We start from the raw sequence: 26066 nt of genomic DNA, 5'->3' as shown, positions 1-26066 counted from the left end.
CTGGCCCTTCACCAAGGAGAAGTTTCCTAGGAACACAACAAGAAACATCTGCTTATCTGCCTGCGTGTTCAGAGCGGGTTCAAAATGATGTATTGTGTTCTCTAGGAAACAGATGATTGGATTCTATTTCTGTTCCAATATGTACAGTGAGATTGTCGTAAAAACTCATGTACTTTATAGCAGATGGAAAGTGCCCCCAATCTCCAGTACATTTCCTGCCTGGAGATGAGAATAGCTGGACACGGGATTAGCGGCTCCGGAATATTTCCATCCACAACCCGTTTCCTGGGTAACCAGGAGCTTTCACGCTTAATTGCTTTCCTTGTCTACAGGAATGATTGGGATCCCCCAGACAAGAAGGTTGACACCAGAAAATACCGTGCGGAGCCAAGGAGCATTCATGAGTACCAGCCTGGGAAATCCTCAGCACTCGTCAATGAGAAGATGGTAATGTAACTCAAGGGCAGCCACTGAATCTGTTTGTTGTTGCTTGACCTGTGTGCGCAGGGGGTGGGTTGATGCAGTGCCGTTACTAATACTGAGTTGGGAAAAGACTAGAGAAGTTGAAAAGTGCAGAGCAATGGCAAGGATTATCAGACTGTAAGTATTGCAGCTGTGTTAATACATTCCATTTAAATCAGAGTCTTTTATTGTGTTTTATTGTTTGAACTGATCACTGATCCAGCTCAGGAAATACCGCATTGAGGCCTGGATGATCAGTAAAAGGAAATGCACATTTTTCCATAACTATTGTGCCACATAACATTTACATAAATTACAGCTTTGTGTTGTCTTTCCAAATCTGTTGAACGTTATATTCAACTTGATTGTGTCTGAGAGTCATCGCTTTTTAACATGATTAGTCACTTTTATGACATCGCATTTGTGCATGTCAGCATAAATGGATCACATTGTTCAGTTTACTTGTTTTATTGTTTAAATGACTTGTTATACTTTACATTATGTCTGAGAATGTGCAGTAAAATTGTGTATGTCTGCGTTTGATTGGCAAATGTAAAATTTTTCTTTGCCAAAGGTCCTTGTGCTAAGTATCTTTAACTATGAACTAACTAGAGCAATGTCTTTCAAACTAGTTCTCATAACAGTTTGTGTTTCCTGGTGAAAAAATTTGCATATTTATTTTAGTGTTAGTGAGTTTTCCAATGCGACTGCCTAGAAGTCTGAAAAACACGCACTGTTGATATCCTAGCACCTGAAAATAAAGGATACGTTCCACATGTTGTCAGCTCATAGTCATATTATTTTAGCAGGCAAGGTGCTGATAAAATGTGGCACAATGTTTTAACACATGATCACTAATTTTCATGGTATTGATTCCTGTCTTTGATAGCTGTTAGTCTACTGACTCTAGTATTTCTGCTATGGGTGGGTTATAGGCTAAATCTGACCTTTTCTATTATTCTGGGGGGTGCAGCAGCTCAAATCTCCAAAATGTACTTCTTGGGCCTCATACACACTGGATGTTTTTTTGCTGCTGTTTTTGGCATCAGACGTTTTTTTTGTCAGTCAGTAAACTCCCCAGCAAGGTATCCTATGATGTGTCCATGCACACATAGGCTGTTATCAGACATTTTTGGCAGGGTGTTTTCTGGCTGGAAAAAACCCCCAGAACTAATGGGTTTGAGAGGAGTTTTTCAGCTGTAAAAGCGCTCTAACTCTGATAAAAGCTTAAAAATGCCAAAACCCTGAAAACCGTGGCTATTCGGTGTTTATCAACGTTTTTGAACAGTGGCGTAAATAGAACCTTCAGGGCCCAATGCAAGAAACCATGAAGGGCCCCCTGTCCCCCGGAAGGGGCCCTTCCCTCCCAGCCCAGTGGCAGAACGCCAGGGCTGGTCGCAAGTGCGATGTTTGTGTGGTAGTTCTGCCACTGGTGTGAGTAGTTTTTTTTTATTTATTTATTTAATTTTTCTACCATTCGTTTTATTCATTTTTTTTTTACAATATCATTTTTATTTTAATATTTATTTATTCCAGACTGCGGCTGGAAGTATACCTCCAGGTGAATGGGGCTGCACTACAACCACCCCACAACTGTTTGCATTGCACACAGTTGCAGCATAGTGATGATGCATTTAGGGGGTTAAAACAGGCGGTGAGGAGGCAACATGTTGCCTTTTTACCGCCTGTCAAATGCCTCTGAAAAGCGTTATGAGCATGGATCACTTTTCAGAGGAATGGCATTTTCTTGCTGGTACTATGAACAAGCTGTAAAAAAAAAAAAAAATCACCTCTGTTTGTAAACATATAGGAGGTCAGGATTAAAAGTAATGTGCATACACACACGTAAACACACATGTACGCACATACACACACATATTCATACTCATATAAGCACATACACACACACACATGTATATAAGCACACACACATATATAAGCACACACACCTGCGCACACACACATGTACTAACACATACGCACATACATGCATACACACACATACATACAGAAAGCCTTTTAAAAAACTGCAGAGTACTGTACCTTGGCTTCCTGACGAGTTTTGCACTGTAGGGGGAGGCAGAGAGCACACACTGTGCTTTCACTTTCCTAAGTGTGACAGTTCTGCTGAGGATCGAGGAGCTTGGTCTCAGCCGCCCTTACTGATCCAGGCATACAGGGGGCCCACTCTGGCCCCTTGCAGCATGGGGCCCAATCGCGATAGTGACTCCTGCGACCCCTGTACATCTGCCCCTGTTTTTGAACCATAAGCTTTTGTGGCAGTATCGTTTTGCTAAAAAAAACGCTACAGCTGAAAAATGCTGAAAAACCCTACTGCAAAAAAGCTGAAAAACTCCTTCTATGGCTACAGCTTTCTACTGACATTTCGATAATGTCCAGTGTGCATGAGGCCTTACTGCTATGAAGTGTCACTTTACTAGAGCTGCAGCAGAGAACCCTCGGCCTTCTACACTATAATGGCAAATAAAAGATTAAATAAAAAGTTATAAATGGTCACGGCAGATGGGTGGAGCTGGGAATTTGGGTGCAGAAATCAGACCATCAAGGTCCCAAATGTAAAGAGTGGGTTTTTTAAATCTCCCTACACCTTCTCATACCTGAAATATCAGGCCTGAATGGAAGAGTCCTTTCATCCACATTACTCTAGATTTCTTTGGTTCCCTAGGTGGCTATTTTCATATAAATGTTTGGAAGCAGTTGATACAAGGTACAGGTTCCAGACATCATATGTGTCTACTGCCAATAGGAACTGTATGAGCTGTTTGGTTGACAATTTTATCAATTTCCTTAGTCCTTAATTGACAAAAATAGTTAAACATTGGGGTGGCTTTAGGCAAATAAAGGCAAATAGACTGTCTACTTTGAAAGCACAGTTGTGCTCTACAAGTGCTATTGCACTTATTTTCCCCAGAGCTTAGTGAATGTGGTTTAAAAACTTTAGTTTTTCTTAATTGTTTATATATATATATATATATATATATATATATATATATATATATATATATATATATAAAAAAGGGCCATAAATGTTGCCTGTATCTCGTTATCTTCTAATAGCTCTGGTTTTCAGGTGTATCTAAAGAAGAAACTTTTTTTTGGCATTTACCTCATTCAGTAGAGGTTTCCTCTTACTTCCTGTTGTATTTACAGGACAGGAAGTAAGGGAAAATCTCTAAAATGGGACAAGGGTGGCAAAACAAATCTGACAGGGTTTTAGCCAAAAGCTAAAATGAGGGGGAAAAAAATTGGGCTTTAGATAAAGTGACACTAAACAATTTCCTTTTTCTCCCAAAATAATCAATACACATCCACTACTTAAAGCCTGACCGTCGGCAAAAATAGAAAATCACAGAAATCACCACAAGGGACAATACAGTACAGTCAGGAGACCCAGCTGTTCCATCCATAGAAGCCGTACTACAGCTTCTATGAATAGAAATTGATCTATGGGGGATGCATGGGGGATTGATAGGTCTGCCCCCTTCATTCATAGATTCTGTTTTTTTTCAAAGAAGCAGTATTATAAGTTTTTTGAATGGCATAGCTCAGCAGAAAGGGCAGGCATAGTCAGGCACTCTAGATGAGAGCCTGTGACCACTCCCACAGTTATTGTAACCCCCATTGCACTTAATTGTGGAGGTGGTTGGGGAAGGGTGGGTGGTTTATGGACAAAGGAGAATTTCACCTAACAGAAGAAGCATCAACACAAGGAACACATCCTTTTGAGTACATGTTATGTCCCTTGTGCTAATTTATGTGCTTTTTTTTTTTTCTTTTGGCTGCCAAAATCTCTCCTTTTCCTCTCGTGACTTCCATTTGTTTGGAACAAGTAGTGCATTATAGTTGCAGTCATGTGCACTGCTCTATGCACACTACAAATCCCTTAGTCCCTAATCTATTTTTAGGAGCAATCAAGAGAGGGTAACTTCATTCTTACGTATAGTGGGACCATGAACAAATGAGCAACCCTCCAATTTGAGGTCAGATCACAGCAGCAAAAAAGAGGAATTTGGAAATTTAGAGGACACTGAGAGCAACAGAAGGTGGTTTTGAGTTAGGAATACATATACTTGAAAAGGATTTTATTTTTTAAAACCAGAGTTTAGTATCACTTTAAATTCAAATATTGCTTTGCTCATTTAGGACATGGGCACATTGGAATGACTGCCTGACTCAATAGCACATACTTACAGTTCCTTCATTCCCTTTCTGCTTGATTTGGCCCTGAGAGCAAACAAAAATACCCAGTACTTCGGGTACGGAGAATATGTGGCACTCCACCTCTTACCACATCACACCACAGATGCCTGCTGATTGACCCTTCAGATACCCTTTGATTATGTATTTTTTCATTATACTCCCAGATTTGTGACAGGTTTACAGTGTAACCTTCATCACTACCATTCCTGGGGTGCAGTAAAGTCAAGGTAACACTAGATGGCACCACTGATTTACTGTTTTATATAAAGTAATACATTCACTGTGTTTTACAATATCATACAAGCTAAAGTAGGTTTCATGTTACAGTGCAGTATAATTACCAGATGTGCTGTGCATTTCAGCAATGTTTCAGAAAGCAATATGCATTTTGAACAGAAGGCCCTCCTGCTGTTGCTTTTTCAGTATTGGTATACACCATAATTCTATGTAAATGACTGATACATATGGTGATCCTATGTAAATGAAAGGTAGGAAGTATTAACACTAGGTTTTTAGTCTTAAATGCTTGTGTGGTGTGGTGTTTTGAGATATTTGTTTAAACCTTAATTACATTCATGGGTGCTTGTGTGCAGTAACCTTTTAACAATGCCCGAGTTTGAGAATATATTCTGTTAATTGAACGATAGTTGGTGAGGGGGATTGCAGACAATAAATTTGTGCTGCTGACATCAGGACTCATGCACACAGGGCTTACAAAACTCCGCTATTACAGGCATTTGTTGTTTTTTTTTTTTAGCTTATAAACACAGCTCTTTATTAGCCTATGTGCGTCTATATGGACCCATAGGCGTTTGCAGGCATAGTAGAAGAACATTTACAGGCTAAAAAAAAACCCATTACCAGAAAATTCAGGAGAGGAGCTTGTGGGCAGAAAAAAGCTTGAAGCGTGTAAAAATTCTCTTCCACAAGCAGTCGTATCAGCAGGGAGCATTGAAAGTTTCAAAAAACTATTAGATGGGCACCTTAGAGACCACAACATACAGGGGTATACAATGTACGGTTAACAGCAAACACACACACACATCATAGGTTGAACTGGATGGACTGATGTCTTTTTTCAACCTCACTAACTATGTAACTATGTAACATATAAACATGCCTAATTGTCAGATACATTTAGCGGTTGAATTCATTCTTTCCAGTGCCCAGAATAAAGTAATATTCTGGCCAATGGAATCCATAAATGATCAAACGCTTGATGCACCTAAACGCATGTGCAATACGCAGGTATCGTTTTTTTCTTTTGTAATTGCTTTTTCCCACCAGGAGTAAAAGGCGTTCAGAGAAGAAATTTGAATGCCCAGTGTGCATGAGGCCTTATCATTTTTGGCAATCTACTTTACTTTACCTTACTCCTTTTGTGTTACTTCCAGCTTGTGTGTACTGTTTATACTGTCACTTTATCCATTGTACTTTAGGTGTCTTACTAATGTGTCTCTTGTATCCTGTGTGTCTTGTGTCTCATCCAATGTCGGATTGCGCTGTGAGCTCTGTTTCTTGCATATCCATGTTCTGTTAAAGATGCAAGATGAAGTGTGACCTCACATCCACACTTACAGATAATAAATCTCTCTTCTCAATTTCCAGTCCTGGCAGTGGAAAGGCGTACTTGAAAAATCTGCATCTCTAACAGGCCCTTTTCTGTGTTCTTTTTCATGATCTTCTTCTCCTTCTTCCTTCCATTCCCCTGTCATGACCTTTGTAGACTCGGGATAAAAGCCCAGAAGAGATAGATTTAAAGAATGAGCCTTGGTATAAATTCTTTTCCGAGTTGGAATTTGGGAAACCGGTAAGTAAGGATAGATTTCAGCTTTTTTGTGCTTTGCCATAGCTGCAGATAAGATGATGGTGAAAACTTAGCCATGGCCTGTTTTTATTAGAACCTTGAACAGAAAATACAAAAAAGTGGTTATAGTATCTTATCAATATTAATTACTAGAAAGCCAATTTTTACCATTCTAGTCAGGATACAAAAGTTGTAATGGCACAGGGGGCTTTGTTATTTTACAGCAGAGCAAAATTATTACATACCTTTAGGTTTTAAGTATCTGCTACGATTTTTTTTGTTGCGGTTATAATAATTACAATTATTGTAATTATTATGTTGAATTATAGGTTTGTAAAAAAAAAAAAAACCTTCAATTTGTTTGTTTTCATTCAATTTACCAAGCCATTATTTACCCCATTGTTCATTATTCATTATTTGTTTGCTTGTTTCCTTAAAGCGTCAGCTATGGTTTTTTTTTTTTTCCATTGTGTTTCATTCAAATATATGGAGCTATATGCAACTGTTATTTGAACTGTGTAACGACAGCATCCCAAGAAAATGTAAACATTTTCATGGCAAATGGTAACATTTCTTTCAGCTTTTTCGATCTGCCCTTTTTTTTGAATAGTTGTTAGTTTTTTTTGAATATTGTTGTTTTTTGCATAAAGCAAGCTTAGTAGTTCATTTAAAAAGTAACATCACGAAAGATTCCTGTTTGTTCATAGGCCGCATGATAAAGCACATTGCACAAACACATAAGCATTGGGCTGGATTTATTTGTTGCAACCAATCATATTCTAGCTGTCATTTTTCCAGTGTTGGTTGGAACTAAACATAGCAGAACATTGGAATGGGCAACATACCTATCTTTTTTACTCCATATTCATGTAATCAACCAATATTTATGTTTTAGTCTATGTTATTATATTCCTTAATGCTGACTATGAATAAATGTCATGGCCAGGAGTGAGGCGTGGAGACCAGTAGCTATAGCAATAGAAAGGTTCACATCGACTAGCAGGATAAGTAAATAAGCAGGTCACCCTAGCAGGACACGCGGGTTCACTAAAGGCACAGGGTCTAAGTGCTAACCGGTCTTCGCCAGAGCTCCTGATGGTGGAGATGGGTTCCGCTCCATGCTAGTGCCAGGTTGTGGTCCTCAGGATAGCCCCACATGGAGGTGAGCAACCTGAGTGCCGGTAACAGATGTAGCAGGCGAGAGGTCTGTAACAAGTGGTTGCAAGTTGAGATCAAGCAGAAGCGCAGTTGAGGAACAAGCCAAAGTTCGGTAATTAATGGTTGCAGATTGGAATGAAGTAGAAGGGTAGTTGAGGAACAAGCCAAAGTTTGGTAATAAGTGGTTGCAGGTTGGGATCAAGCAGAAGTGTAGTTGAGGAACAAGCCAAGTTTGGTAATAAGTGGTTGCAGGTTGGGATCAAGCAGAAGCGTAGTTGAGGAACAAACCAAAGGGTGGTAACAATTGGTAGCGAAAAAGAGAACAGCTGCAGGTACACAAGGAGAAAAATATCGGCTGAAGAGAGCGCAATAATCTGGCAAACAGGAAGTGCAGAGACATGGTTTATTCAGGAAGTTAATTGGAGGTGCAAAGAGCTCAAGGGATGTGACAGGGAGCTGTCCAGCATCTCAGATGGCAAAATGAGAAGAGCTACAGCCAGACGCTTCAGAGGTCCCAGGTTCAGATCTGGACCCTGGCAATGAGGTTGTCATTTACAATGTTTTTAAATTGTTTAGGACATATTAATTATTAATGTGTATGGTTTGTCTTGCATCTGTTGTGGATTTACACAAAGTTCTAAGTCCTTTGTTATAAAATTGTGGGGTGCCATATTAAAAGGGTATCTTCCCCCCATTTATCTTGTGTTATTAGGCTCATACATCAAAGGGGACATTTTATTTCCTATTCTGGAAAAAAGACTTTGAGAGGTTTCCACAGTAAGTGGTAACTAACTAATGCTCAGGTATATTTGTACCAGAGTGAAGTTCAGGCAAAGGCAGCCAATTGGTAGCTCTGCAAAAACATGTCCAATTGAGATGGGGGAACCAGTCCCCTCATATCTCATCATGTGACCACCAGGCCCCTCATATCTCGTCATGTGACCACCAGGCTCGTCATGTGACTGGCCTCAATGGGAGTCCAGTGCAATGTTTTTTGTGGAATAAGTAAATATTATAAGGTAGTTTTTTGCCTGTTATTTTAATTTAGCAAAGCAAACTGGTCAGGTGGAATTTTAATTAATGTATAGATATGGTTTAAAGTGTTACTAAACCTGCATTCACTTTATCTGGTCTCCCACAATACACAGAACATGGCAATGCAATTATTTTAGTAAATATGAACTAGTAAATACCTTTTCTCATCAGCAGTATATAGCATCTTTTTACTTCTATCAGTGTCTGGCCGAGCAACAGTTAAAGCTTTAGGAGTAGTTTTCCTTCTACTCTGAGTAACCTATGAGGTTGCAGGACCCCTGACCCTCTGTCTGGACAGTGCTGATTGGTCCTGCGCAGATCACATGCACTTTCCCAAGAAAAAAAACACTCTCCAGCAATACCACTAAACTGAGACATGTGCAGAGTGACTCCAATGGCTCTGTCTTATCAGGAGATGGTTAGAGGACAGTGGAAGAAGGGGAGGATCAGAGAAAATAGGATCAAACATCCTTTTTACACAATGCAAAGAATTAACCCCTTAGGTTCCACAGTGAGTCTAACAAGCATGCTTCACTGCATTTACAAACTGATTTTACTGTTGTGAGTTTGGTAACACTTTAATACCTGCTGCCCTGTTTCTTCATCTCTTGTTTCCATCTCATACATGGGCCACTGGCCTTACCCATTCCTTTACATTTTTATCTTTCTTTAAATACATTACATACTCGACATATGCCTTTAGTTTTTTAGCTACTTTTACATGACCTATATTGGCCATGTAAAAGTATCTTGCATGGGCAGAGAATACAGGAGAGCCCTAGGTGTCTGTTATAAATAAATTACACACATATATCACCACAACTTTTCATTCATTCATATGCTTACTTTACTGAAGTATAAATGTGAATCTGTAAATCATGTATGTTATTTTGTACTGTAATGCATAAAGATGTAAATGGGCCTTTTAATCAAAGTTGCACAAAATCATAATTTTAAATTGTTATTAACCTTAAAACTTAGAAAGATCTTTACCCTGAAAATTCTAGTACATTTTGACAGCTGCAATCATATCCTTGTCCTCATCAACCAGTAATTTAAAAAGAGTTATAGAATTGCTCTGCTTAACACTGATTAGGCAATTACTAAAAGGCTGAATTATCTACCAACTTATTACATCTCCTGGGAACTCTTATGGTCTCAACGCCTCTGTTTTCAGGTACATGCACAAGTTATGTAGACTTTAGAGGCAGTCTTGGTCCCTAGAGTGCTGGAAAAATATATGTGGGTGATTCCGCTCTATAGCATCTACTTTTAGCCAACATAATAATAATAATAATAAAAAAAAAAAGATATACACTTTAGATCAGTTAACCCCAAAGTGATATTGTAGTTACAGTTAGGCTGTGGACCACTATTTGGTTTCTTGGGGACTTCATTGGTGAGGTTTACTTTTGCTCCAGTCTACTCGGTTTTGGGTGTGCCCATTCCTACTACTGAGTGTGGATATTATTAAATATATCAAAAGTGTAGCTGAGAGAGTGAAACCTACTTATTTTGTTTGTGGCTCTTATGTAGGCCTGAAAAGTCAAGTGCAGATCTTGCCACCAAAGCAACCAAGAGATTTCATAAATGATTAATACAAAACAATGACCACTATTTATGCCACATCCAAAATTTTACACTATAGGAAAAAAGAAAGCAGGACCTCGTCCTACAGCAGGAGGACTTTAATAGCATGAGCATGACGCCAACCCAATGTATAAAAAAGTATCAAAATATTTTATTAATGCTCACATCATTAAAACAGGATGTGCAACATAACACCTAAAATACAATCAAATGGACATTTAAAATCATGAGAAAGACATATCAATAGAGAATGTGACCCTAGTACAGCCCTTCCCTAGCTATTGCGTCATCTTGGGTACAGGTCCACAGAGAGGGTGTCTGTATGTTGGGTTGCCTCCGTAGGTCAACGTGTTTCGCTATATTGTGTAGCTTCCCCAGGATCAATATAGGAGGAAATTACATTCTGCTAAATATAATAAATACAGATTAAGTATATACTGTACATACATATATATCTGTGGTTGTTGGTGTCTTTTTGGGTGGGCATATGCGTTTAACACGGCTGTTCGCGAATTACATCTGGTTTGCGGCTGTTGCTCTGCCATGGATGGCTTTGTCCTCCTATTGGCTCTTTCCCTCCTCTGTACTGTCATCTTTTTTGGGCTGGGTATAGTCTCCTCCCTCAGAGACAGGAGCGAGGCTTCAGCTCCGGCACGCTGAGAGCGGCAGTAGGAACGCATGCGGTGTCGTGACGTCATAACCCGGAATTTCCATAAAAGGATTCCCCCAACAGCTCACTGTTCCTTCCTCTTGGGTGGATTGAGGTTGAGTGTGAGGCAGCTGCATGCAGGTAGGAGTTTTGAGCCATTATGGCTGTAACTGAGGGAAAGGCTATGATAGATTTATCATCCACACAGCTAATGTTTGTTGGAATGTTGGAATATTAGGGCAATGAGGCCCTTTTAGGTGGGATATCCGGTGGTTCCTATGCTCGCCCCCAAAAGACATTTAACGATAACCCAGCGGATTCAATCGATTTTGTTGTAAGTGCTCCCTGGGGATTGTCAACTTACCGTTATATCAGGGATTCAATATATGTTTATATCTGAGTAAACTATGAAACTACATTTATGTATATACTTAACCTGTGTTTATTATATTTAGCAGAATGTAATTTTCTCCTATATTAGTCCTGAGGAAGCTATGCAATATAGCGAAACACGTTGACCTATGGAGGTGACCAAACATACAGACACCCTCTCTGGGGACCTGTACCCAGGATGACGCAAAAGCTAGGGAAGCGCTGTACTAAGGTCACATTCGGTATTGATATGTCTTTCTTATGATTTGAAATGTATATTTGATTGTATTTTGGATGTTATGTTGCACACCCTGTTTTAATGATATGTGCATTAATAAAATATTTTGATTCTTTTTATATTTTGGGTTGGTCTCATGCTCATGCCATTAAAGTACTCCTGCTGCAGGACGGGGTCCTGCTTTCCTTTCTCCTATAGTCATAAATGATTAATTTATCTTTCCAGCAGCAACCAAAAAGTGAAATAACTTTATTGGAGAGTCTGACTTGTTAAATACGAATGAGATGTTATTGTCCTGCCAGATTCAGAATAAAAAGTAGTAATAGAATAAACAATACCCATTTGTATATATTGCTCTAATTTCGGTCGATTTTTCGTATAGTGTATGGCCAGCATTACACACTTCAGCTGAATTACTAATCCGAAATGTTATTCAGACATTTCCAGATAAATCTGTTCCTAATATTCCTTCTGCCGGAAAGCTGCACATGTTTAGCAAGATTTATTTTAGTAGATTGATCTGATACAATGAAAATTTGTCAGATAAAATGCTAAAAAGGGGTAATTATGAACATCATTTGTTTGCATTGTTAGTTTTTGGTGACTGTATGCCAATAGTGTAAAAAGTTATATTTTATAGTAAACCTCTTTTACTCTGGATCATGAAGTCTAGTTGAACCTTATATAATAACTACCTCCAGTGTAGGTAAAACTTTTTAAACAAATTTGTTATGTGAAAGCATGTGCCATATTCTGGATGATATATCAAAGTACATCTTGGTCAGGGATCATTAGCTGTTATGTAGTGAACAGAAATACTGTATGTAATCATTGGCTGAACCTTTATCTCATTGTCCTGCACTGCCATCATGGAATTTCAGCCATTTGTAAATGTGGTATGTACTTTTGGCCTTAAAGCAAAGTAAATGAAAGCACTATTTACTATCTTCCTTTTCCTGCAAAGATCAATATTTTTTAAGCTTCTGTCCTATCTTAGTTGATGTAACGAAGTTAAATTGCTGTTTTCCAGGTGACCATAACAGGTCAAAAAATGCCTTCTAGAATACAGGTGACCGGCCTGTATTCATGTAGAAGCCTGCCTGGTCATGTTAGGGCATCCTTTAGGTCCTAACTCCAAATCTCTGAACCATTTTTTTTACTAATCGAAACTGTAATTCTTTACAATCCTTTGCATGCCTGCTTTATGCCTCCCACTATAGTATGGGACATGCTTTTGCTTGTTTCCCTTTTTTTATTATTTTTCTCCTGGTCCAGATGCAAATCCTCTACTTGTGTGTTATTTCCAAATTCATTCTCCTTGTGATTATCTTTTCTCTGTTTCTCTCTCTTTGTTCATCTCCTTATTTCCTCCTCTGCTTTTCATCAGCCTCCAAAAAAGATATGGGATTATACTCCGGGGGATTGCTCTATTCTCAAAGTAGAGGATAGAAAGGTAATAACGTTCTCTTAATTCTCTCCAAAAAAGACTGCTGCAGCATCTAACGTGTGTTTGTGCGTGTAGTAAGCTTACATTTTGAGTGTGCTTATAGTGCGGCTTCTGAGCTACTCTGTGCAACTCGCATTTAAAGCAAAGTATACAACTCTCCTGACCTTGTCATACTGTGGTTTCAGAGTCTGGGACGTATTGATAAATCTAGTCCATACTGGGAAAAAAAATCTACCATGACAGGCTAAGGACACCACTCTTGGTTTATGTACATCAAAAGATTTACCAAGCTTGGTGGAGTAATGTTGTTAACCTCTATGTTCCATTGTACTAGAGTACAGAAAACCTGTTTTGTTAATACTAAGTAGATAGAGGCTCTGTGAGCTCTTTAAATTCCACACACAATCTTCGAACCCAGCCTTTCTGGTACCTGCCTGGTAATTGTTTATGAACATCAAAAGGTTTGCCAAGTTTGATGGAGTAATATTGTTTACCTCTAAGGGCCATTGTACTAGAGTACAGATTTTTTGGAATACAAAGTAGGTAGAAGCTCTGTGAGCACTTCAAATCCCATGCACAATCTTCCAACCCAGCCCTTTGATACTTGTCACATTATTCATGAAATCAAGTCATTCCTAGGCTTCAGAATGAGCCACGATTAGTAATAAAAAACAAACAAAAAAACATGGTCTAGCTCGATAGCTAAGTATGTAAATTACATTTATCAAGTTCTGATAATAAAAGGAGAATGTCAATGAAGACAAAATCATCGAAAAATGTAAAAATAATCAGGAATAATCAGGTTATGTCCATTCAATTTGGGCTCCAGAAGTCCATGTATTTAAGTATAAAGCTCCAGCACAAAACAGTTTTCATTTTTTAACCACTTCTGGACCAGAAGGTTTTCTCCCTTAAATCGGTAGTATAGTCATTTTGTTGACTTTAATAATAAGGCTTACCTGTAGGTACAATTAATATCTCCTAAAGATGCACGGTTTAGGAGATATTTGCACTGCATGCAGCCGCTGACACTAGCAGCGCATACGCTCTGAAGGTCCGGCGGACCTTCAGAGTTCCTTGTCGGGAAGTTGCCGGAAAGTTAATCCCCCGCGCGCATGCGCGGGAGTGACGTCATCGCGGCTCCGGCCACTCACAGCGCCGGAGCTGCCGAACCCGGAAGAGACGCCGAGGGATCATGTCAGCTCCCACAGCGGTGTCCTGGGTCCGTGTCGGGGCTTCGTTTTAAGGTAAGTATTTCATAATGAGCTAATATGCGCAATGCATACTAGCTCATTATGCCTTTGTCTTGCAGGGTTTGTTTTTTTTTTTTTTTGAGTATACAACCGCTTTAATGACCAGGCCATTTTTTTGTGATACAGCACTGCGTTACTTTGACAATTGCAGTCATGCAACTCTGTTCCCAAATCAAATTTATTGTTACTGTACTAATACACTAGCAGGGAAGGGGTTAACACCAGGGGTGAGCAAAGGGTTAAATGTGTCCCTAGGGGGTGCTTTCTAACTGGGGGGGGGGTGGGCTTGCTGCATGAACACAGAGACCTGTGGTCCTAAATAAGAGGAACACAGGAGCCCTGTGTTCATTACTGACAGAACAGCGGTCTGCCGTGTTTACCGCAGATCGCCGTTCTGTCTCCATGGGGAGCAGTCCCGGGTGTCTGGTGACAATCACGGCCGCTGAACCCCTCTGTAGCGAATCAGCACGTGCGCACGCCCCCACTAGCTGTACCGCAAAATGACATACAGTTACCCGGTTTCATGGGACAGAGCCGACCTGCCACAGTATATGTACTGCTGGCAGTCGGCAAGTGGTTAAACAAACTACTTTGGAATTGGGTGGTTTGGATTTTGCTTTAGATCGCACCACCTGCGTTTGGCCAGAACTATAGTAGCATAGCCCCTACAATACGAAAAAATCACAAGCTTTTTTGCTAAAACAAATTAGGTAAGCTATTTTGTGGCTGATTTTACATTTTATGTTTTTTCCCTTGTAATTCTTTCAACTAGGGCTTATTGTAGCTAAAGTGCTGCCTGAACCATAAAACATTCTAAATATGTAATTTTATAGTCACTATTACTTTATAAGTAACTTTTATTTTCAAATGGCCGTTGTGTTTCAGGCCCCAAAATATTGTTTTACATAATATAACAGATACCTGTACATAACTCTCTTTGGTTGATATTCCACTATGCTGCACCCAGGAGCTAGCCTCCTATTTACTGGTTTACAGAAAGGCTTGTTATACTGGGATTTCTTGTTGCAATATCATAGACATGTCCAAGCTTCAAATGTGGCACCGGAGGGGTGGGGGGGGGGAAGCAAATGAGTGGAAGTTCCACATTTGGGTGGAACTCTGCTTTAATTAAAAGTGAAAATTTGATGGGGCTCCTGGTGCTCATAGTGGATGAATATGAAGCTAATAGCAACATTGGCTGCTGCTGGTTATCTTATAGACAGTTTAACTTTATTGGTTTTATTATGTGAAAGGTGGACTTTTAAAGAAAAGCTGTAATAGAGAGATAAATACTGCTATTGCTTCTGGCTTTATTACTTTGAGTCTTTAGCCCAGAACAAGCATGCAACAAGTGAAGTCTTGTCCTAGCTCACCAATTCCAAATGCTAAAGCAAGAGAACCAGATTGCCAGGCAGGCAGCTAGGATATTCAGAAGGAGGTCATCAAAGGTAGCTCACATATGTCTCAAATGACAGGTTTATAGTATGGTAGGTAGTACCTTGATGTTCTCTATTTATTAATGAGCTTTTGTCGTGCGGCTCATCTGGCTGCTCGTATAGTTTATGCGACACCAGTAATGTCTAATGTAATCCACAGGCGTAAAATGACGATAAGAAATTACATCCATGGGAAAAAACAACAGCGCTGGAAGAAACCTGTTCAGTACAACAAATATTAACCTTACTATATAAAAAATATCTATTAGGCCCCTAAAATTGAATTATGTTTCCTGAACAAAATGATATAAATAAATTAAACTAAATAGGAACATGTGGTCAGGATTCTTGAAGGAGAAATGTAGACAGATGCCATGCTTTACACATGACTTGTTTTTTGAAAAATAATAGCCACCAGTAAACCAGTGTACAGTGCTGACCAGTGTACAGTGCTGATCAGTGTACAGTGCCTATCCTGGTGGACATTGGCGTAGAGTCCGTGGTAGTCAAATGTGTGCCATAGTTGGTATAAGAAACTAGAACAATCAAAACCGTGCATGCTTTCATTATTAGATATGAATAGATATATACAGGGAGTGCAGAATTATTAGGCAAATGAGTATTTTGACCACATCATCCTCTTTATGCATGTTGTCTTACTCCAAGCTGTATAGGCTCGAAAGCCTACTACCAATTAAGCATATTAGGTGATGTGCATCTCTGTAATGAGAAGGGGTGTGGTCTAATGACATCAACACCCTATATCAGGTGTGCATAATTATTAGGCAACTTCCTTTCCTTGGGCAAAATGGGTCAAAAGAAGGACTTGACAGGCTCAGAAAAGTCAAAAATAGTGAGATATCTTGCAGAGGGATGCAGCACTCTTAAAATTGCAAAGCTTCTGAAGCGTGATCATCGAACAATCAAGCATTTCATTCAAAATAGTCAACAGGGTCGCAAGAAGCGTGTGGAAAAACCAAGGCGCAAAATAACAGCCCATGAACTGAGAAAAGTCAAGCGTGCAGCTGCCAAGATGCCACTTGCCACCAGTTTGGCCATATTTCAGAGCTGCAACATCACTGGAGTGCCCAAAAGCACAAGGTGTGCAATACTCAGAGACATGGCCAAGGTAAGAAAGGCTGAAAGACGACCACCACTGAACAAGACACACAAGCTGAAACGTCAAGACTGGGCCAAGAAATATCTCAAGACTTATTTTTCAAAGGTTTTATGGACTGATGAAATAAGAGTGAGTCTTGATGGGCCAGATGGATGGGCCCGTGGCTGGATTGGTCAAGGGCAGAGAGCTCCAGTCCGACTCAGACGCTAGCAAGGTGGAGGTGGAGTACTGGTTTGGGCTGGTATCATCAAAGATGAGCTTGTGGGGCCTTTTCGGGTTGAGGATGGAGTCAAGCTCAACTCCCAGTCCTACTGCCAGTTTCTGAAAGACACCTTCTTCAAGCAGTGGTACAGGAAGAAGTCTGCATCCTTCAAGAAAAACATGATTTTCATGCAGGACAATGCTCCATCACACGCGTCCAAGTACTCCACAGCGTGGCTGGCAAGAAAGGGTATAAAAGGAGAAAAGCTAATGACATGGCCTCCTTGTTCACCTGATCTGAACCCATTGAGAACCTGTGGTCCATCATCAAATGTGAGATTTACAAGGAGGGAAAACAGTACACCTCTCTGAACAGTGTCTGGGAGGCTGTGGTTGCTGCTGCACGCAATGTTGATGGTGAATAAATCAAAACACTGACAGAATCCATGGATGGCAGGCTTTTGAGTGTCCTTGCAAAGAAAGGTGGCTATATTGGTCACTGATTTGTTTTTGTTTTGTTTATGAATGTCAGAAATGTATATTTGTGAATGTTGAGATGTTATATTGGTTTCACTGGTAAAAATAAATAATTGAAATGGGTATACTGTATATTTGATTTTTGTTAAGTTGCCTAATAATTATGCACAGTAATGGTCACCTGCACACACAGATATCCCCCTAAAATAGCTAAAACTAAAAACAAATTAAAAACTTCTTCCAAAAATAGTCAGCTTTGATATTAATGAGTTTTTTGGGTTCATTGAGAACATGGTTGTTGTTCAATAATAAAATGAATCCTCAAAAATACTCATTTGCCTAATAATTCTGCACTCCCTGTATTGTAGAGGTCCCAAGGCTTTGGCCAACTTTGCCCAGTTCTGATAAAACCATACTAAACACACATGTTCATACTCACTGACCACAAATGGCATTTAACACTTATGATTGGTGGCATGTTCATACAGTGCCTTGCGAAAGTATTCGGCTCCCTTGAACTTTGCAACCTTTTGCCACATTTCAGGCTTCAAACATAAAGATATAAAACTGTCATTTTTTGTGAAGAATCAACAACAAGTGGGACACAATCATGAAGTGGAACGAAATTTATTGGATATTTCAAACTTTTTTAACAAATAAAAAACTGAAAAAATTGGGCGTGCAAAATTATTCAGCCCCCTTAAGTTAATACTTTGTAGCGCCACCTTTTGCTGCGATTACAGCTGTAAGTCGCTTGGGGTATGTCTCTATCAGTTTTGCACATCGAGAGACTGAAATTTTTGCCCATTCCTCCTTGCAAAACAGCTCGAGCTCAGTGAGGTTGGATGGAGAGCGTTTGTGAACAGCAGTTTTCAGTTCTTTCCACAGATTCTCGATTGGATTCAGGTCTGGACTTTGACTTGGCCATTCTAACACCTGGATATGTTTATTTGTGAACCATTCCATTGTAGATTTTTCTTTATGTTTTGGATCATTGTCTTGTTGGAAGACAAATCTCCGTCCCAGTCTCAGGTCTTTTGCAGACTCCATCAGGTTTTCTTCCAGAATGGTCCTGTATTTGGCTCCATCCATCTTTCCATCAATTTTAACCATCTTCCCTGTCCCTGCTGAAGAAAAGCAGGCCCAAACCCTGATGCTGCCACCACCATATTTGACAGCGGGGATGGTGTGTTCAGGGTGATGAGCTGTGTTGCTTTTACGCCAAACATAACATTTTACATTGTTGCCAAATAGTTCGATTTTGGTTTCATCTGACCAGAGCACCTTCTTCCACATGTTTGGTGTGTCTCCTAGGTGGCTTGTGGCAAAATTTAAACGACCCTTTTTATGGATTTTTTTAAGAAATGGCTTTCTTCTTGCCACTCTTCCATAAAGGCCAGATTTGTGCAGTATACGACTGATTGTTGTCCTAAGGACAGAGTCTCCCACCTCAGCTTTAGATCTCTGCAGTTCATCCAGAGTGATCATGGGCCTCTTGGCTGCATCTCTGATCAGTCTTCTACTTATATGAGCTGAAAGTTTAGAGGGACGGCCAGGTCTTCGTAGATTTGCAGTGGTCTGATACTCCTTCCATTTCAATATTTTTGCTTGCACGGTGCTCCTTGGGATGTTTAAAGCTTGGGAAATCTTTTTGTATCCAAATCCGGCTTTAAACTTCTCCACAACAGTATCTTGGACCTGCCTGGTGTGTTCCTTGTTCTTCATGATGCTCTCTGCGCTTTAAACGGACCTCTGAGACTATCACAGTGCAGGTGCATTTATACGGAGACTTGATTACACACAGGTGGATTCTATTTATCATCATTAGTCATTTAGGTCAACATTGGATCATTCAGAGATCCTCACTGAACTTCTGGAGAGAGTTTGCTGCACTGAAAGTAAAGGGGCTGAATAATTTTGCATTTTCTTTTTATGGGTCAATCAGACTGACCAATTTTAACATAATCGGCAAGAGCCTTCATATTGTTCTTATGACATGCTGCCTTTAAAGTGTATCTATAGCCAAAACATTTTTTTTTCCAATTTGGATAGAGTGGGGAATGAATAGGACTCTCATCAGGTTTTACTGCCATTGAAGGCTCCATTTAAGAGAATCCTTCACAACTCGTTGTCCTCAGAACAGGAAGTGAGAGGAAATCTCAGCAGCAACAGCAACACAGACAGAAGTAAAATCGAGTGGTAGTAGAAGATCAACTGATCCAACAAGTCTGCCCCTTTTTTGTTTTTTTTTTGTTGTTTTTGGGGTTTTTCTTCTTTAAATACCGGTAATTTTTGTCTCAAGTTAGTTCGGGGAATGCTAGAACATCTGCCAGTGCTCTGTTGTCTTCTTTGTTGTCTTTCTATTGTTTCCTCATTGCAGATTTTCGCTCACATCAAATCTGGTAAACGGTTGTCCCCAGAACAGAAAGTAGTGGGGAAATCCCCCTAAATCTAGCCATACACCTTACAATCACAGTTTCCTTTACCAAAAATATGCAATATAAGGACAAACTTAATCAATCCTTTATCAAATTAGGCAGGCACTACATAGTTGATGGTAGATCTTGAAGCAGGACTACACTGCATCTAAGCATCACAAACCAAAAATGCTATTTAATTAATTTTTAATATTCAAAGCTATCTCCCCCATCCATGTGTCCGTGCTTTATTTTGCTGAGAAACCACTTTAAAAAACACCTCTTAGCATTGTTGGCTGTCAGCATTTTCAATAAGGACAGATGATTTATATAGCATTTACTTGGAATCCGTCTTGCCACTAGCTCAAGCTTGCATGCAGGAGGATGTGCTTAGCTGAGAAAACCCCTCCGTAGGACTCTTGGGATGTATGACATGAATTGCCTAGGCCTGGAAACCAGGAAGTAACTGAAGAAATGTAAACAAAAGTTTAAAACAAGTAAATACGATCTACTTTTCTTTACTTTACTTTCTATTTACTATTACTAGCAGCATAAGGATTAAAAAGTCAATATGATTGAGAGAGTAAAGTTCTGCTTCAAGGATACTGCACAGTCAGTTTGTATAGTGGATGGTGTAAAGCAGGGGTAGGGAACCTACAGCCCGCAGGCCGTATGCGCCCCCCGAAACCATCTGATCTGGCCCTGCCATTGGGCTGCCTCCGGAGGGGAAGGGGAAGGGGAGGGGGAGCACCTCCTGATTACACACAGAGTGGGTTCCTCTGCTTACCCGGCATGGCCGCTGTCATACAAAGTCACCCCTCCTACCTATGATAGACAGCACAGTGGTGACGTCTATCATAGGAGTCAGTCCAGGAGGCGTGACTTCGTATGAGAGCACCCGTGCCGGGTAAGTAGAAGAACCCGCTGTGTGTGTAATCAGGAGGCGCTCTAATCCCCATGCGCTCTGCATTGATGGGGGGGCTAATCACTCTGCATTGATGGGGGCACTAATCACTGCATTTATGGGGGCACTAATCACTGCATTGATGGAGGGCGCTAATAACTCTGCATTGATGGGGGGCACTAATAACTCTGCATTAACAGGGGGCAAACCTGGAAAACCAGTTGCCAGTAACAACATCATCAATACCAGCTAACATCACACACCTCACCAAAGAGAAGCAGTTGCAGCCATCACATTAGGGGTGAGTTAATTAAATGTTTGACCAAATATAACAGGCACATTTTTAAGTTGATAATTTTGTAAGGCCCCCCGAATGATTTTAAAAATACCCAAATGGCCCTCGGCAGAAAAAAGGTTCCCCACCCCTGGTGTAAAGGAACCCCAGATGGCAGGTAAATGACTGGGAACAAGACAGGCGGTCCAACCTTTTACCATTCTATCCAAAGATTTAAATCAAATTGTGGGTATAGATTCACTTTAAACTCTCTTTACCCCATCTTGTGTATTTTGAATGTATATTCATTAACACACATTTAGTAGTTGGTTGAGTCAGTGTATTTATTAAGTGTTTCAGTGCTTTGTGCTTTTGAGCCTTGAATTTTTAATGTTGTTTGTTCTTGGATATCTGTCCCACAGTCATCTGTCTGTGTACAGTCCCATTGTACTAATTTTAGACTTTCGATATATTATTTTAATATAATTAATATATTTTGAGATAATATCACTTATTACATGTAGGGCTAAATGTGTGGTAACACAATAACACCTAAATAAAGTGTAAATAATAATGCATACTCATCCGGGTAAATGTGTTCATTATCACTTTGATGAAAGTCGCCCTCCTAAGGAGATAAGAGTTTCTCTACTGCATCAGTTTAATGCAATGCTCCCAAAGTTTGAGAAATGCATCTTTGGTGGTAGGTGTTGTCACTATGGGGGTACGTTTCTCAACAAAGCTCACTTTATCAGTAAAAGAAGATCTAGAAGACCAAATTAACTTTTAGATTTCTGCTAACAATAGCTTTTGTGTTACCTTGATTTTAAAATGACTTCCAATATAGGACAGACACAAAGGAAGTGAATAGTGTTGGTGAAAAAAAATATAGATTTTTTATACTTTTTATCATAACTGTCTCCACATTTCCCACTGACTAGCCTTAATTAAAAATATATAAATCTCCTTTAGAATGATGGGTGGTAAGACTAGACCGAATTAGTACACTTTCTTTATTTGTACAATGGCTGGTGATATCAGCATCTTATTCGCTTACACAGTTTGTTGAACACAGATCATGCCGTATCTTGAAATCCATTTTTTTCAAACTTCCAGTTTAAAGATATAATTATGGTATTGTCAACTCTCAAAAAGCTGTGTGATTTATTTTGTTTTCCAGTGGCATGTTTTACATTTTGTCTTTTTGTTTTTTTAATATTTTTTGCATTTCTGAAGGTGGATTCAGACATTGTCTCCAGATAGATCACTTTACAGTCCCTGTGTATGTGGACACCATCTGACCACAGCAACACCTGATCTTGTGATAAAAAAGCAGTTGGACTTGTTGGATAATTTCATCCAATCATTATATTTCCCCCAAGACAAGCCAGACAAGTGTTATTGTCAGAGCATCACCTAAATAGTCAAGCTGCTAGTAGCTAAGTAGTCTGGCATACATTTTCATGTGCCAGCCAGCTTATTCCACCCTGAAACACAGCAAAAATGTCTGCAGTAAACAACTATAAATTGTGGTTTTCTTTCCTACAACCAAAAGAAAAGCTGTCCCTGCCGGGATTACACGATTAGTGCTAGCGGCTATGGCCACTGGCAGTAATTAATTGCATGCTAAAAATTTGACATGCTGATTGTACGCAAGTCGATTAATGGATTGATTTTTGGAACAATCAGCCTGCCCATTGACGGATCAAATCTTGGCTGGTCCCTACTGAACTGGCTTGGATTTGATCCAGTTTAAGACAAGCAAATGTCTTGCCAAGAGCCAACAGTGGTGAGATATCTGCTCCATCTAGACCTTCAATGTTTCCTCTGGCTTATCCAGTGGGCAAATTCAATTTGTGTGCAAATGTTTTTCCAAAAGATAAAAGGGAACAGTATTTGTCTGCTTACAAAGGGACCTTTTACAAGGTACAATACCAAATACTCTCCGGAAAGCCCATATACCGCCCAATTATTGCAAGCAATACTAGAATCTGTCTCAATGCAAAGACTGAGCCATGTATGATCACCCTATGTCTGTATTGAACAATGTCAAATGTTTGATTGAATGTCATATTGTTGTTTTTGTTTGTTATGAAATGATTCTGCTACACTGTGTACTGTTTCAGTGTGCCACGTATATCATCCTCTGAGAGTTCTGTAACGTGTCCTTAATTGTCTTGTTCTTCTTTAACTAGACTGAGCTAGAGAAAGACCTCTATCAGTACGAGTCTGAGTTAGAGGCAGATTTAGAGAGAATGGACAAGTTTTATAAAGCCTCTGATAAAAGGGTATGGAAGTTTCTTTATTCTGCCGTTAGCTTGCCAATGGAAATATATAAGTGTCTGCAAGAATGAGAGAATGAAGAGAAGCTCTTTTCATAACATCACTAATCTCAGCTGCAACCTGGCATGTGGAATGTGCGGAGACAATGTCATTTTTTCCATCGCTCTGTATGCAGTAATCTTCTACCTCCAATGTGACGTACATTTCATGTAATCATAGGATTCTGCAGTAACAAGGCCGTGCATGTGTAAAAACCAGAGTATTGGAACATCTGCCTGGCATGCTGTCATAGGCTTTCGTGTCACTACACATGAAGGTGCATGCTTTTGTAGAACCAGACAACCACATGTCCATTGCTTCTTTAAGAGGCTTTAGAGCAAAGGATTTTTTTTTTCTTAAAAAAATAAACAAAAAAAACTTTTTTGTAATCTATACACAGTTAAAACTGATATTACTGCAATTGGCCGTTTCCTATCTACACAAAAAACAACAACAAAAAAAAGGTGGTTGCATGCAAGGGGTTAAGAATGAAAGCTGAAGGTGTCAAAATAGGAAGACAACTCCAGACAAGGTCGAAACCAGAAAAAAAACAGAATAAGAGGATATTTATTAATATTCAGCCACATCCGTACACCTACTTTTGGAGACTGATTATATTGTCCCATTAGGGCTGAACTAAGCAGTCAATTTTCAAAATAAAAACAAAAGTAAAGGAAAAAAAAACGAAGGGTACAGAAAAAGTTCCTAAAGACAGAGGATTAGTAAAATGTAATAGTTTAGTCTGTGGAAGAGATTAGCTGCTTCAAATGGATAGTAGTTACAACCAGTTATTTGTTGGGCTGCAATAAATGCCCTTTGGCAGGCTATACATGATTCATTTTTTTTGCCTGCAACCTACGGGTTGACCAAAAAACATGAGCCGATTCCCCCATTCAGACATTTAAGGTCGATGAGGGAATCCTTTCTGCTGAGCTATTGTATTCTGACAACAAATAAACTTCCCCAGAATACAATCAGAATACAATGATCAGTGTTGCAGGCCATAGCCAGATCAATAGATCCACTTGTGCGCAACCAGCCTTCACATACATGGATTGAAATGTGGTCTGTTCCTACTGGACCAGCCGAACTTCTATCCATGTATTTAATTGGTACTTCTAGGAAGCAAGGTGCAGCCACTGATAAGCAGTAAATTAAAACAATCAAAATCAGTCAGTAGTTTAGCCATTCTTCTGGTCATACACCACCACATTACTTCAGGGCATATAGCCAAATGTGTAAAATGTGGTGCTTCAAAATAGATCAGTAACTTCATTGTCGCTAATAAAACAGTTGTTAATGCAAGTGCAGGGATCTTATATAAGGGTCAATTAAATAAGTTCTTCCAAACATTAGAAGTACTCGTGTCTGAATGTTGGAAAACATCTATGCGACGAAGTTCAGGCTGTTCCTTTTCATTTGTATTTCATCTATTGATCTGCTGAGGCCTAATGACAATAATATTTCAACTTGGGCAAACCAGTTATCACTTTTTAATAAAATACTTGTAAATAGACCGCTTGTAGGCTAAGTTCACACTAATGCTGGTGGTTGTGGGTGCGGGACAGTTCCTACAGCCAAACAGCGCTGCTCGTTTGCAGATACGCAGGGCTGCCATATATTCTTAATAGCACCCCCACACATCTGAAAATGCAGCATGTTATCAGTTGTTGGAAATCACATGGTGCAAAAGCACCATGCGATTTCCCTCTGGCTGCATTTTAAAAAAGTTGCAGGAAACTTTTTCCTGTATGAAACGCAGACACATGAGCCCATTCAAATGAGTGGACTGTCGTGCCTGAGCAAATGGGGCTCGCAGAGCTGCTGAGGTGTGAACCCAGCCTAACTATATCTATTGTTTAATAAAAATATGACTGTAGCTCACAGGATAATTTATGCTAGTTAGCTGTTTTCAGGTCTGTGTTCCGTAGAGCTTACTGTCCAAACTAAGTTTTACGTATTCACCAAAGCTTACCATTCAAGGCCCCAAATACAATTGTAAAGCAGGTTTACTATGCAGTTTCCTAGATGAAAATCAATTTCACCAATGTGTAAATTGGGGTTTCCATGTTGAGGGAGTTACAGATGTCCCTTAACGACATACACTCTACGCTGCAATATTTCTAACTTGTTATATGTAATTCTTGTCTTCTAGACTGTAATTTGTAAAAAGCAAAGCTGTTCAAATTCTTTGGAAAAGTACTTTTGATATTAGCATGAAAAACAACAAATTAGAAGAGCACTTAAAGCCTAATTACTTTCCTCTCTTGCAAAATCAATTTGTCACGTGAGCAACTGAGCAAATCTACTTTGCTGTTTGTGTTACAAGTAATACATTTTGGTTCTACAAGGGGCACCAAGATTGTATAATGTGTATCTGCTCAATTGTGCTGTCTTGCTTTTTGCTTCTAAGACTTTGGCTGAGTCGTACTTTTCTTTTATCATTGGCTTTTGGACATAAAAAGATCTATGCTGTGTAATATTTTGTAACATGTCTGTCATTAGGCTCCGTTCACATCTAGGCGTTTTGGGGCGTTTTTGGGGCGTTTTTCTGCTCTAGGATCAGCTCTCAAATCGCCCAACAAGACAAATCCTATTCATTTCAATGGCCCCTGTTCACATCTGAGCGTTTTGACGCTGTATACAAAACGCCCAACGCTCAAAAAAGTACATGAGCTTCTTT

At 39.6% G+C, this 26066-nt stretch overlaps 1 protein-coding gene across 1 annotated transcript in view; it reads left to right on the top strand.

The window, feature by feature from the left end:
• Positions 1-26066, top strand: part of LOC309563594 (sorbin and SH3 domain-containing protein 1-like) — a 244310-nt gene that overhangs the window by 138723 nt on the left and 79521 nt on the right. The window contains exons 16-19 of the mRNA XM_082268071.1: positions 333-447; positions 6410-6493; positions 12920-12985; positions 23257-23349. Of these exons, the coding sequence (XP_082124197.1) occupies positions 333-447; positions 6410-6493; positions 12920-12985; positions 23257-23349 (358 nt within the window). The remainder of the gene's footprint in view (positions 1-332; positions 448-6409; positions 6494-12919; positions 12986-23256; positions 23350-26066) is intronic.

The sequence above is a fragment of the Pelophylax lessonae genome (assembly GCF_965119305.1).
Source record: "Pelophylax lessonae genome assembly, chromosome: 9".
NCBI lineage: Eukaryota > Metazoa > Chordata > Amphibia > Anura > Ranidae > Pelophylax > Pelophylax lessonae.
Note: the sequence above shows the minus strand (reverse complement) of the source record. Positions and strands in the feature narration are given on the sequence as shown.